Source organism: Rhinolophus sinicus, linkage group LG13 (assembly GCF_036562045.2).
Source record: "Rhinolophus sinicus isolate RSC01 linkage group LG13, ASM3656204v1, whole genome shotgun sequence".
Classification (NCBI taxonomy): domain Eukaryota; kingdom Metazoa; phylum Chordata; class Mammalia; order Chiroptera; family Rhinolophidae; genus Rhinolophus; species Rhinolophus sinicus.
In genome coordinates, this window is record NC_133762.1 from 24,677,819 (window position 1) to 24,692,680 (window position 14,862).

General features: G+C 46.1%; 1 protein-coding gene across 3 annotated transcripts in view; it reads left to right on the top strand.

Annotated features, from left to right (window-relative positions):
* ATP9A (ATPase phospholipid transporting 9A (putative)) overlaps nucleotides 1-14,347 on the top strand; it is a 110,569-nt gene extending 96,222 nt beyond the window's left edge. For all 3 annotated transcript variants that reach the window (XM_074318095.1, XM_074318096.1, XM_019726076.2), the window contains exons 23-28: nucleotides 833-988; nucleotides 4,091-4,155; nucleotides 5,579-5,687; nucleotides 6,599-6,656; nucleotides 8,333-8,536; nucleotides 9,926-14,347. In XM_074318095.1, coding sequence (XP_074174196.1) covers nucleotides 833-988; nucleotides 4,091-4,155; nucleotides 5,579-5,687; nucleotides 6,599-6,656; nucleotides 8,333-8,536; nucleotides 9,926-10,062 — 729 coding nt within the window. In that variant the 3' untranslated portion in view covers nucleotides 10,063-14,347. The remainder of the gene's footprint in view (nucleotides 1-832; nucleotides 989-4,090; nucleotides 4,156-5,578; nucleotides 5,688-6,598; nucleotides 6,657-8,332; nucleotides 8,537-9,925) is intronic.
* The last annotated feature ends 515 nt before the right edge of the window (nucleotides 14,348-14,862 follow it).

Genomic DNA, 14,862 nt, shown 5'->3' on the forward strand with positions numbered 1-14,862 from the left:
TCCCCAGTTGTCCTTAAAAAGTTTTTTTTTTTTTTTTTTTAATCTCCAGGAACCAATGAAGAATCACACATTACATTTGTTAGCATGTCTTCATGTCTCTTTAAATCTTCTTTAGTGTAGACGCGTTTTCGGGGGGCAGGGGAGAGGGCTGTTTTTGATGACGTTGATACTTTTGAAGCATTTGAGATGGTTGTAGAATGTCCCATGGTATCTGTGATTAGAGTGACTGGATTCAGGTGCTTTGTTTTTGGCGTGAGTAGCACCTACAGGGAATTTGCGTCTTCCTGTCACATCATATCAGGGAACCCTGATATCCGTCAGTCCTGTGAGTGGCATCCATTGTGTACCTTTTACAATGATAAAATTCCATGATATGGTTGCACTATAAGTGACTTCCACTTTTATAAATGTGCAAAGCTGTATGTTCAGGAATATTCCGCTACTACTAGTATCGTTAGTAGCGTCTGATTGCCCACCCCCTCCCCGGGAACCAAGTGTTATAACACGCCTATCTTTGAATGATTCTTCACTTCTCAAACGCATTTTGGGGTGGGCCTTCCCCTCAAGGCTTAATACTAGATCCACTTGACCTCCAAATTATAACTGTCTGTGATTAAAAATGTTTTTTATTTAAGTCAATTCCTCTTTTAAAAATCAAATGTAGACTTGGACCACCAACTGTGTATAGCTTGGAACCAAAGAATCTCTTTACTGAAGTTCTTCAAAGATCTTCTTCCAGTGTCTTGCTTTTCCAATTAAAAACAAAACCAAACTCTGCTTGTCTTGACCTCTTCTTGTGTTTCTGACGGTGCCCAATTTCCTCGGATTTTAGGAAGGAAAACAGGCGTCCTTGGCTGCAGACTTCTCCATCACTCAGTTCAAGCATCTCGGCCGGTTGCTCATGGTCCACGGCCGAAACAGCTACAAGCGCTCAGCGGCCCTCAGCCAGTTCGTGATCCACAGGAGCCTTTGTATTAGCACCATGCAGGTGGGTGGGCAGCTGGCACCTCTGCACAAGTGCGCATGGCTAGCCTGGAAAAAGCCTGGGAGTGAGGCTACGCTTTGGAGCTATGACCCCCCAGCAGGCCACACTGCCACTGACAGACCTTGGGTTGTCCCACAGCCCCCGTGTTGGGTGCTGAAGCCGCTCCCGCAGTGGGTGTGAGTGGTAGCAGTGCTGCCTGTTCAGTACTGGGCATGAAGTGGGTGCCACGTAAAGGACTGGAGTCATGATAGTTGGGAGAGAGTTTGCCAGAGGGGAAAAAAGCAGAATAGAATGTCGAATGAGTACTAAGTTTTCCACATGCAGAAATAAGGGCCAACAGAGAAGAACGTCAAAAGAATAACTTGTTTTTGCGGCGTGCTTCCTGCATGCTGGGCGTCAGGCTAAGTGTTCACAATGCCGTGTCTTATGCGATCCGCACAGTAGCCTGTGGCCATTTTACAGATGGGGAGTCTGAGGCTCAGAGTGAGGGGTTTGTGCGGTGTCCCTCAGGGGTTTTGTCTACCCAGGCGGGGGGAGTCCAGGCCTGTGCTCTTTAATCGCGGTCTCCTCCTCCTCCATATAGAGGGGCCGTAGGAGTTAACTGCATACTAGGAAGAAGGCCAAAAGGAAGGAAAGAAAACTTTGTGGGTGTTGAAAAATTACCGACTGATTTTCCTCCGTGGGCATTTAGGTGAAAATATCCCCAGTTAAGTGGTGAGAACACTGGGATGATGGGTCTTGGAACCCACGTCTCTTTCTGACGATGCCACCAAGTACAGCAGGTCCCTGAATAACGTCAATTTGTTCAACATCGTTTCATTTTAGCATTGATATGATGCCGTGGGAACTTGGTGTGGTGCTGTGCGAACTTATTTTTAAATCAACTAGCCTATGGGAAAAATAGATTTCGTCGCAATAATGTCGATTTTTTCAGTATCGTTTTATAACGTTGATGAGATGCTGTGGGAACGCAGCTTTTTTTAAAATCAGCTAGCCTCTGGTAAAAATTAGTTAGGTTATTCATCTTTTCACTCAAAGTCGCAGAACCTATCGACAGCATTAAGTGAGGGCTTACGATATTTGTGAGACCTTGAGCAAGCCACTTGACCACTCTAGGCCTCAGTTTTTCCGCCTGTAAAATGGGGATGATATGACCTGCCTTGCCTCTTGGACAGGGCTGCTTTGAAAAACAGAGTTTTCTAAGGGATCAAGTGCTGAAGGTACCCTTACCATTATTAATAAAAACAAAACAGGGTAATGTATCAAATCAGGTGACATTTTCATTGGTGGGAAAGGTGTTGAATCACACAGGAAGGGCATACCATCCTGCCTTTCAGAGTGAGTCCGGTGGTGCTGCTCTATGTTCATGAGAATTCACCCTCCACTGGCCTCATCCATGCCCTTTGGGGGGGACTGTATGTTTTTAATATCGACTGCATTTAGGAGTGTAGGGGCCTTCAAGTGATTTTCATCAAACCCAGTGATCTAAACCCAAACAGCTGGTATGGTTCATCAGACCACATCTGTACTTGTAATTTACGTTAGCTCATCAATTGAACTGGATAGTACTGTGGTTTCAATCACTGGGAGATTAATCAGCTTGTCCCTGGGCAGACACACAAAAGCTGGCTTGGGTGAGCTGACTTCTGTAATGCCTGTGCGTTACCATAAATCTCGATTCAGAAAAAAAATTCCTCGATGAGAAATCGTCCTTTGTGCGGTAGAAACATGCCCTTAACCTCTGTCCACTGTGCTGAAAGTGGCTGGCGGAGAGCAGGTCCCCGTTAGAATTGCCTCGTGGCATGGGTCTCTTTGATAGATAAGGACATAGCATTTTTATTTTCCCCAAAGTGTTCTTTCTTTCCAAGATGAAGGCTTTGTGGCCAGCTCTGCCCTGGCAAAGAAAGAGGCTCTCGATGTTGATTTACAAAACCAAGTACTAGGATTTTGACATTTTATAATCATCCCAGCCTGGGTGAGAAGTCATTTGAAAAATGGCTTTCACCTTTCAATTCTGAAATCATGATCAGGGTGCAACCAGGGCTGCCCCTGACCATGGCCCCAGGAGGCATCTGAGCTCATGCGTTCAGAGCTCTGTGCCAAGTGAACACCCATAGCAGGTGATAAGGGGGAGATGTCTCTGGTTAGACTGTCTTTCTAATCACTAGGCTGGCTGGCTCAGCCTTTCTCTTGTGTTGTTTTTATAAAGCCTCAAGGCACAGTTGTCCCCGGCCTCCTTTTGGTTTCATACTAGTAGGAATGAGCTTTGAGACCACTTTCCGTCTGTTAACCTGTAGATGTCCAGAGAAGGAAGTGCCACAGCATCAAGCCTGATTTGATCAGCCTATTTTCCAGTGTCAGTAGCTAATAATTTCCCAGTTAGGTAGCAGACGTTTCAGTAAGGGTTTGTAAATGTCTTCATTGCTTTTGTCTAATCGCAATTTGTAAAAATTTCAAGATACTAAAACATATAGTATAAGAGGTAAAGCCTTCTTTGCAACCCCACCCTCCAGGAAGACTGGTGTATGTCGTCATGGTGCAGAATGTTTTTCCATGTCAGTCACCATACTTATGCCAACTTATATATCGGTTGCACACCCAGAAAGGCAGGAATTCTGAGCTGTGAGGAGCATGGTCTCTGGAGACAGGTGGGCTAGAGTCCCAAAGTGCCATTTACCTGCTCCGTTTCCCCTTCTGTGAAATGCAGGTGACATTAGGACTCAATCTCATGGTGGTTCTGGAGATTTCACTGAGCTCATATATAAAGCGTTCTGGGTCCAGCTCATGGAACTTAATTAAATATTCACAAAGGGGCTGAGCGTGGACTCTGGAGCTAAACTCCCTGGGTAGGACTCCTGGCTCTGTCAGGTATGAGCTGGGTGATCTTGGGCAACTCACTTAAGCTCTGTGCTTTATGTTTCTCAGCTGTAAAATGGGGGTAACAGTATCTACTTCATAGGGTTGTTGTAAGAATATATTGAAAGCACTTACAACAATGTTGGTGTAAAATAAGTACCTTGTAAGAGTTGGGTGTTGTTTTTATAAACATAAACATAGGGCTTTTGTCATGATTTTTGGTAATATCCTCCTTTCTCTTTGGCACAGGCTGTCTTTTCCTCCGTGTTTTACTTTGCCTCCGTTCCTCTCTACCAAGGATTCCTCATCATTGGGTAAGGAAATCCAGTAAAAGTATTAGTTTTTTATGAAACGTCCGTGAAATGATATAGGAGAGAGAAGAACCATTGTATAAAGACCCTTCAATGCCCAAATAGCCAGTCAAGGCAGGTCCAGCCGTGCAGTTTAGAACCTTCTTGAATTAATAAGATTTTGCACTGCTAAGCCCGTAACCAGAGTGAGGAAGTAAGTCTGGTAGGCTTGTGGTCCATAGCACTTCATTTGTACCTGGTGAGGGAAAAACGCTCACCCATGAGAGTCTGAGGTTATTGGCTGATGGGCAACCAAAGCAAGAGTGAAGGTTTCCAGACTCAGCGATTCCATTGGCGTCTTAGAAAAAGAGAAAGAAGGGAGGTCTGGAAAGTACCCTCCCTGTGTGGCTGACCCCCGTGGCATGTCCTGATGTTCGGTCTCCAAGGTAGGCCAGAACCTTGTTCTCTCGGCGGGTGGACCTTAGAGCTTGACCACCACGTGCTATGGACCCGTTAGACAAAGTGTCACTTGGACATTTACTGCCATCCAACCCATCCCCATTCCTGACCTGAAACTCATGACGTTCCTTTTGACCTTTCCAGAGAATGTGCTCAGTCTTTCAGTTACCAGGTAGGTGGAGTTTGATTACCCCATGCCCTAGATAGATGCACGCAGGGCGCATACTGGTTATAAGAAGTGCAGAAAGGCCGGCTGGCCCCAGGAGACAGTCTGATAAAGTACTCCCACCATCTTTTTATATTGTGCCAGTTCAGCCTGAGAGCAGCATTGGAATTCTGCCTGCTTCTAATTGGAAAAATGGACTGTCCTTTGTCGGGTCCTGGAAGAGAGAAAAAACATGCCTGAATATAGCCAGGGCTTCCCTGAGCCATGTGCCACGAGGCCTCCCATGACCTGGCCCCCCATTCCCTCTTGGTTCTTACCTCCTGTCTCACCCTCCCCCACTCAGCTCCAGCCGCTGCCCACCTACGGTTCCTCAAACAGGACAACACATTCCCGCCTCCAGGCCTTTGCCCTCAGTGTGCATCCTGCCTGAGATGCTCTTCCTGCTGATGTTGGCATGGCCGCCCCCTCACCTCTGTGGGTGTTTGTAACTGTCATGTCCCTTGGCCACCTCTCTAAAATTGCACCCCACTTTGTGTCTTCTTCCCTCAACCCCATTATACTTTCCTCCCTAGCACGTACGCCAACGTACAATATAGTTTACAGGATGTGTTTATTTACTCACTGACCAGCAGCACTCTGAGGGCAGACATGTCTGTCTGTTGTTCATCTTGGATCTCCAGTGCTTTACTGGCCCTGGCACATAAGAGACACTCAATACATAGTTGGCGAATCAATGAATGGAAGTTGGGCTCCAGAGGCTGGGGAAGCAAATTGCTCACCTTCCACTGGCTGGGTCTTACCTGGGGTGATTTTCTCTCCTAGGTACTCTACCATTTATACCATGTTTCCTGTATTTTCTCTGGTCCTGGACAAAGACGTGAAGTCAGAAGTTGCCATGCTGTATCCAGAGCTCTACAAGGATCTCCTCAAGGTTCACTGAGCTTCTCCCCCCTCCCACACCCCCCACCCTCCCTCCCGTCCTTCCTCCATTTGCCTCCATTTCTCCCTCCCTCCTTCCCTCACTCCCTTCCCTCTTCCTTCCTTCCCTCCTTACCTCCCTCCATCTTTCCCTTCTCTTCCTTCTCTTTCTCCATCTCTACTTCTTTTATATGTCATATAAAAGATACCTGTTTTGAACACACTTGAACTGGTAGCTTTGGGGAGGAAGGCATAAGAGTTTCTTTTTCTTAAAAAAGTAACACATGCACATATAAAGAAAATTAAATAGTACAGTAATATATAAACTGAAAACAAACCAACTATCAACTTAAAAAAAATAAATTTTATTGGGGAATATTGGGGAACAGTGTGTTTCTCCAGGGCCCATCAGCTCCAAGTCGTTGTCCTTCAATCTAGTTGTGGAGGGCGCAGCTCAGCTCCAAGTCCAGTTGCCGTTTTCAATCTTTAGTTGCAGGGGGCACAGCCCACCATCCCATGCGGGAATTGAACCAGCAACTTTCTTGTTGAGAGCTCGTGCTCTAACCAACTGAGCCATCCAGCTGCCCCCAACTATCAACTTTTTAAAAAGCCCCTGACAGTTCCAGTTTGAAGCTGCAACTTGTGTCTGCTCCTAGATATGTTCTTGTGTACACTTCTAAAACCATGTGGTGGTGGTGGTGGTGGTGGTGGGTGTAATTTCATTTATTTGTCCTCAAGGGGATTTTACTAAAGGGCAGACTTACTCCTATCTATTATCAAGTCTCTTTAGAAAACATAATTTATTTAATATATTCAGATAAGTGTAAGCCACTTATTTTGATGAAAACAGGCAGGTGCCTCCCTCGTTAGTGGAAAGTGGCATGAAGGTAGCTGGCATGGTAACCTGTTCTTTCTCTCATTTAGGGACGGCCGTTGTCCTACAAGACATTCTTAATATGGGTTTTGATTAGCATCTGTCAAGGTAAGGAAGGGTGAAACCACCTCTTGTCTTGTGCTCTGGCCTTGACCCAAGGGTCAACTTTACTGTCTGCTGTCTGTAGAACATGAAGACGCTGGAATCCTAAAACAGCAGTAAGAAGCGTGACAGTGTGCCCCAGGGGGGGAACCCCACTTGGCACGTCCTAAGGACTTGAAAGTTCAGCACAGTGAACGTCCCATATGTGAGGTGGTGCTGTCAGCTTAATGAGATGAAGTCAGAGAAAAATATAACGAATACTAATCAAAACCTGCTGAGGTGTTCAAGCCATTGTAACGAAAAGTGATTACTTTCTGGAATGTTCTGATACTTTTTCTGAGGTTGTAGTTTTTGTAAAACATATTTATTTCAGTGGTCCCTCAGACCGTAGAGGCTTTGGCAGACAATTGATTGGAGTATGAAAAGAGAATATCAAAGCCTTTATTTGTATTTATTTTTTTCTCACTCTTTTTGGAATTGATATCTTTATGTATGTTTTCTAATGTATATATTTATACAGTGGTCCTAATACTTCTATCCACGTCTGCACATGTCTAATTTACAAATACACATTGTATATTGGGGGATCATTCTTAATTTTTTGACTGATGGGATGCACAATCAAAAAGTGTAGAGACTGTTGAATTTGTTGGCAGGAGGTTAAATTGTCATTACGAAAAATTGAGGGGCGTATTTTAAAGGAGTACATCAAAGTGTATAATATATGCATCTAGTTAAAGAAAGCAAGTCCTGCATAAAAGTTCATAATAATATGCAGTGATGTTCCATTCCACCCCCTCCATCTTCCGTCCTGTTGTCATGGGCTGTCATGTGAGGACTTGGAGTTTCAGATCTCCTGGCCCTGCGTCTAAGTATTATTTTTTATGTTGCTGGTGTTTTTGATTGACATGAGACGCTGTCCATTCAATGCCTGTCATGCTAGATAAAGACCTTTCTGCTGCCTTCCTCCACTTTCCTTCCTCTCCTCAGTAGAGATACATAATTCTTTGAATGCCCTCTTGGTTATGTCTCTCATTTCATAAGAAACATGGAACAGAGCATTTACCATCTTAACTCTTTTAAAGTGTACACAATTCCGTGGTGTTCAGTCTATCGACTGTGGTGAAACAGATGTCCAGAATTTCTTCAGCTGGCAAAGCAGAAACTCTGTACCCATTCAAACAACAAACTCCTCAGCCCCCGGTAACCACCAGGGGCTTTCTGGCTCTGTGAATGTGACTACTTGAGGAACCTCGTATAGGTGGAGTCATACATGTTTGTCTTTTCGTGACTACCTATTTCTGTCATTTTTACTAATATATATTTAAATTTATTTTTCTTGTTTCCTCTTGTTCTTTCTTTCCCTCACTTACTCACTTAGTCAGTCACTCTCCACCCCCCCCACCCAAACAGTTATGGCCTCTTTATTATATGAAGTCAAAGGGGAAAATAGGAAAACTAGAATGTGATGGCTCTTTAAAACCCCCATAAAGCACCACTCACTTAACAAGCGGTACCTTTCGTGTCTAAATGGGAAAAGAACACAATAACAAAACAGGAGTCGGATGTGACTGAACAGAGAGTCTGCAGTGGGGAATGTGTGGGAAGACCGGCGCCCAGTAGAGAGGGCTGCGTGGGGCACGGCAGCCCCTCCCCACCTGGACCTTGCTCTGCGTTTCCAGGGAGTACCATCATGTATGGGGCGCTGCTGCTGTTCGAGTCAGAATTTGTGCATATCGTGGCGATTTCGTTCACATCACTGATCCTCACGGAGCTGCTGATGGTGGCCCTGACGATCCAGACCTGGCACTGGCTGATGACGGTGGCCGAGTTGCTCAGCCTGGCCTGCTACATCGCCTCCCTGGTGTTCCTACACGAATTCATTGGTAAGACCCCCCTCTCCCCCCAGCATTTGAAGCCTGTTCGTCAGGTCCAGAGGTCTCACCAGCTCATGAAGGAAGGCAGCCTCCCCAGCCTGCGGGTCCTGGGCTCTTTGTCCGACCGGCCTTTGCACTAATTACCTTCATGTTCTTATTGGTGTGTCCTGGGGACGAGTGGCAGTTGTGCATCCACTTTCTAGAACAGACTGTCAGGCATGATCTCAATGGAGTGTTTTCTTTTAGAACCACGGCACACTACCTGGCTTAGAAGGGGATTCTGTTTAATTCAGGAAGGACCTGATGGGTTTCTCCAGGGGGCTGGCCACTGTGCTGGGCTCTGTGGAGCTGTGGAGTTATCTAGGTCTTGCCCACGAATGAACGATAGTCGGGCAGGACTTATCATTATCGTTTGGTTGACCAACTGCCTTACCATGAAAGCATCTTTGATCACGTCTCTTGTGTATCAGCAAACACTCCTTAAAAAGGTTTTGGTAAAGAGAAAGCATCCTCGTGAAAAGTGAAGTCTTAAAACAGTTTCACACTTGTCCCTCAAAGTTTCTTAGAGTGGGTTTTGTGAGCACCTACTATGTGCTCAATGACTTGAAGCTGCTGGGGGGATGGGGTGGGGGGGTGGTTCCAGAGGCTTAGAAGGTGTGAATTCTCAGGAGCCTGCAGTCAGTCAGTCGCCTTAGACGTGGACCCGCCACAGGACCGGCTGAGCAGCACATGGTGGGTCCTAGGCTTGGCACTTAGTAGGTACTTACTCAATGCCAGCTGCGTTTTCCCCATCCTGCACTCAGGCAGTATGGAAGGTATACTGTTGAAAGCCACAAGCTGTCACTCCTTAAAACTGCAGGTTTTACCATCCTGCAGCAGGAAAAACCCCCGAGGTGACTCTGTTTCTGTTCAGGGTGTCTCAGTTTGCCTCGTGTCACCCTCAGATCCATCTCGTGGCTTTCTGTGACTATCACTCAGACGAAGGGAATAGTTGGGAAGCAGAAACGTGTGTTTGAGGGTCACTTCCTGCTTTCCGGAGGCTGTGTTTAGGAAGAAAAAACTCCCAACTGTCAGATTCCAAATCAAAAACACCTGTGCGAATTGTTTTTCACCCGTAGTTTTCTTTTCCGAGTTGTTGAAAAGAGCATTTCACTGAATATCAGGAAGCTGCAGGAGCAGGTCAGGGAGGGAAGGCGAGAGTGAGGAAAGTCAAGCTGACAGCCTTTATGGGCTATTAGCCGGTGGCATGTCCCCTTAAGGCCGAGTAGAGGAAAGGAGCCAAGGCCAGGAGGCCGTGTGTTTGTGACAGGGTGATAGCTGGGACAGCTGTTTCTGGACTGCGTGCACCTTCTGGAACATTCCTGCCCGCTCACCGCTGTCTTCCCTGTTTGCTTACAGATGTGTACTTCATCGCCACTTTGTCGTTCTTGTGGAAAGTCTCTGTTATCACTCTGGTCAGCTGTCTCCCCCTCTACATCCTCAAGTACCTACGAAGACGGTTCTCTCCCCCCAGCTACTCGAAGCTCACGTCGTAGGCTGGGCGCACGGTTGAGGGGACTCCGGTCTCTGTGTCCCTGACGGACAGAGTTCAAGTTCCGTTTATCTTAGCCTCCACCTGTGGACCTTGCAGTAATTGCTAACACGTGCGGTTTGGAGGTGACAAGGCTCTGCACGACGTCCGAACACTGAATACACAGGAGGGAGGCTCCGAGGAGGGGCCCACGCAGGCCCGGTGGAGCCCTTGGTGATTCATGTCTGAGCGAATGTCAATATGTTCAATCTGGTGGCTCAGCCAAGACACTTCTATCTGGGTCACTGTGCAAGCTTCCTTATGACTTGAATTTTGTGGTCATGTGATAAAAGTTTCTGTCTAGTGGAAGATTGTAGAGGATTTTTTTTCTTTTTAAACAACCCTAACGTGTGTACTCTTTATGTCTTTCTCGCTCTCAAAAACTGGTTTCGGAGAAATGTGCAGCTCTTGGCGTAGGTTTGGGGGAAAAGACACTGACATTTGGTAAAACGTTATCCAATTTGGAAATGCTAAATACCCTCTCTAAGGCAGCCCTGCTTGTTGAAGCTGAACTGGCTTCCCAGGATTAGAAAAACCAAATGAGAGGCAGGGACAGTGCCGTAAATCCAAGATTTACCCTGCGTCTCCTTCAACATCCACCACCCTACAGTTAGCGTCACCTGCCACCTCGTAAAAGAATTTCAAAGGCGTTATCCTGCTTTGTTCAGACCTGGTAACAATTATAAAGCCTGTGGCTGTCTGAGAACACCCTCAGACGTTTACAGCAGAGTTGTTTTAGCAAGAAACGTGCCACCGAACAGCCCCTAAATGTTGTCGACAGGGTGATAAGAGACTCAAGTAATTCTTTAGACAACACGGCACATGTGGCTGAGACCCTGGGTCCAAAGTGGAAAGGTCAGGATTGGGTCTCTTTACTTGCACAGAAACCTGTTTCCTGTTAGGAGGAATTATTGAGGACGAAGGGACAGAGGCAGAGGCATCTTGCTGCATTGTCATTTGTGGTGGCAGCTTCAAGTAAGGAGCCCCCGTGGGAGGAGGCCCGGGCTACAGCTCTGGGCCCTGGGCTCCAGCCTACAGATTTCCCCGGGAACGTACCGAAAGGGAGCCAGTTGTAAAGACCCCTCCCCCACCAGGATGGAGTACATGCATGTGTGTTTCTTATAAAGCTGTGGCTTCTCGTTTCAGAGGAAGAAGGGAGTTTGCAAGCACTGGACGTGGCAGGGCAAGACGTTCTTGGGTTTTCCCAGTCACTTCTTGCAACAGCCACATATGCATGCCATAAGGGTTGATTTTCAAGAGCTGACTGTGTTTGATATCTTAGGTTTGTGATTAATTCCTTATGAGTACATACCCTTCAACCCGTCAGCATGGCGCTTCCTGTGTGTGCTTCAGAAATGTAAGGTCTGGCCTGGTTGCTGATGTCTGCCCGCTACCTGAAGGCAGTCTTGCTCTCGGAGGGTTGGGGATATGGGGAGCCAATGGTTTCTTGCCTTTGGAGCACCCTTGATATGCTCGTGTATTTACGTTGCCCTTTTTAAAACACGTTATAAAATGACAGTGAGTCGGAGGCGCTGGTAAATTGGTTATTGGCATCGTGTCTGTTGTATTTTAAGATTCTGCAGTTTCTCCGCACCCCTTTTTGTTCCAGCCATTTCTACCCTCCAGAAAACAGCTACAGAGAATGTACATGGCAGTGAAGGAGTGGTTATTGAGGAATAGAATCTTCGCCCAGAACTTTCAGGAAGGTTGAGCAGGTCTAACTTTTTCACTGCGTGATTTTATGCAGTTTTGAAGGTAGAAGCAGAGGCCGTGGTGCTCAAACTGTTTGCACCTCAGTTTGTGTTCTTGGAAGTCAGACTGTAAAACTGGAAATAAGTAGTTCCACTCTGAGCTTGCAAACCCTGAGCCTGGCCTTGTTCGCAGACAGGCAATGGCCCCTGCAGGTAGGTCTCGCGGATTCCTTTTTAGGACATTTTAGTGGTTCCAGCAGATGCACGGGATGAAGTTGGTCTCTTTGGTCTTTGCCTTAATTCCCAAGTTTGATCAAAAAGTGTGAGTTGACTTTTAAAGTCAGTGCCTAAGATACTGCTTGACATCTCGAAAGGGAGAAAGCTTCTAAGGGGGAGCTGAAGAAGACGTCCCTGGAAGACGAAGGATGCTCGTCAATGCCACCAAAAACATCCTTGTTTTGTTGTTTCGGCCACACTCTGGTGTAGGCAGTCCAGGGCGAGAGGGAGACCACCCCCTGTCACTGTCAGTCTGATCACACCACCCGCTGGGGTCCTTGGGTGTCTAGGAATGCACACGTGTGTTTTCTCAAACTCTGGAGACCCAAAGAGCGGGAGCTGCAGTCGGTTGAGAGTGCGTGATCCTTACCCGCAGACATCAGACTGTAATCCCGACAGAGCCAGGGTACATGCGGGCACTTCCGGAAGTTACCTTATTTGTGGGGGAAAGACCAACCAACCAACCAACAAAACACCTGAGCTGTTTTACAGGAAACTCTTGAGTTCACAAACCTTAAGTGTAAGGATTCTGTTGACGTTTTTCTTGGCACGTCAGTCTATCTGGAACAAACTTAGGAAGCACCACTGACACCTTCCCCTCACCTTGGGACTCAGTGGGACCAGAGTCTCCAACAGCCAGTTGAATTGGAGGCCAGAGGCCCCATGGCCACAATCAACTGTTTAAACACCTCCTTCAAGTGAAAATTACAAGTCCCCCCTCACTGCCCTTCCGCAACACTAGGTTTCTCTGTCAGAGTAAGCATTTTCATTATTTGATGACATTTTTTGTATCTTTTGGTGGTGTGTGTGTGTGGGGGGGCAAGATGGGATCTGTTGGTTTCTCTCCCCACCCCCCCTTCTTCCTCCCTTTTTCTAAGAAAATGGCCAGACAAGCTTCTTCCTCTTGAGTGATTTCTTATCTAACAGCTTGGATTCTAATTTTGAGAGCGTGCCCGCACACGTGTGTGTTGCCTGCCGATGGTGCGAGGTGAGGCTGCTTGCATTGACTCGGGCTGCCTGGGACAAAGGACTTCACCACAAAACAATGAAGAGCACCTCGACATTGGAGCAAGTCCCCTGTTTACAGCTACCTGGAGCTGGGAGGCCAAGAGCTGGGATTTCTCCCACTTTTAGTATTATTCTATCCAGATCACAGACTAGCTTCCCTTAAGGGAGCCCCCCCCCCCTTTTTTTCTTCTTGGTAGTAGTAATCTTAAATACCAACATCTGCTTACCCGTTCCTCAGTATGTTCTCTGCCGGAAATTTAGGGTATTTGGACAACTTTTGAATGTATTTTGAGTTTTGTGCTCATTGGAAATTGAGATGATATGCCTGTTTTTGTTCCTCCAGACTTTTGTTTTTATACTTTGTTTTGTTTCTGCTGGGGTGAGGATAGCAACGCCCTCACGCCTTTATGGGGCAGTATTTTAAACGTTTGCCAAAATTGCAAATGGGACCTGCGTGTTCTTCCACTCCGTCCTACCCAAGGCAAACACCTATCAGCTGTTTTTATCTTTAATCTTTTGTGTGTGTTTCAAAGTGAGTTTGTGTGTGTGTGTGTGTGGTCATCCCACGTTGTTTGAAGAGAGATTTGGTTTGGGTTAAAATTCCATCACTCCCAGCTTTTTCATTAAGAAAATTACAAGGAGCTTTGTAAATACAACAGATTTTCTTTCTCCCCCTTTCTTTTAATGTAACACTTCGCCATTTATGTATACTTCTTATGAACTATTTCCATTAATTACGTTCGTTTCATCTTGGAAAAATTATGTTTTTGGATGGAACTGAAGAGCGTCACATTGTGTGAGCAGCGCTCGTAGCATCTTCTTATGCCAAAGCAGCGTTACCTGCGAAACTGTCTTTTCTGTCACAGCCAGGCTGGGGATGCCGTCGGAATGTCACTGGGCAATGTCAGTGAATATTGTGTTTGGGGGGGACAAGTGGGGGGTGTGGTATTCGCAAAAAGAAAAACCGTGGCTAATTTATCATTTGGCTGCGATGGGGCTAATGGTAAATAAACTCTTCTGGGATTTCACTGAGTTTCTCATGAGGTCTCTGTATGGAATCCTCATTGTCAGTGTTCATTCACCAGGACGGCGTTTTTTTGATTAGAGGGGGCTCTGGTGCCGTGTGCTTTAATTTAGCAGGAAATCCCAGATGATTTAAATTCTCTCGATCCCGTGATGACACACATGTGATCCCGTGTGTGATCTGAGCGGTTCTGCTTTCATTGTCTGCCAGCGTGGCCCGTTGCTGTTGCCCAATAAAGCTTGTGTACTTGATGCCTTTGGAGGTCATTTTAATTGGTGCGGAAACATGAATTCTGGTGTCACAATGGGCGCTTTTTATTCTGCTACTTTTATTTTGTGTGTAGCTCATGATATATAAACGGTCAATGGGTTTTTCTCTGGTTAAAAAAAAATTATTTTGATTTGGGGGGGGAACCCTACCCCAAACCCATGCATTATTTATTATTCTGTACTGTTGTCTATTTCAGATATTTCAGAATGTCAAAAAATGATCGACGTATACAGAAAAAAAGAGACAAACATTCTTTAAGGTTCATATTATAGCAGTCCTTGATTGCTTTGGGATATCTTTCTTTTTTTAATCAAGTGATAGAAGACTTAGGAATACGGTCACTTAAGTTTTAGGCAAACGAGGTTTTGAAGCTGTTGTGTAGGAAGCAGAGGCCATGTTTTATTAATTTCATCCAGTGATTCTCAACCAGGGGTGATTTTTGTCCCCAAGGGGGCATGTGACGATGTCGGAAGTCATTTTTGGTTGTCACAACTAG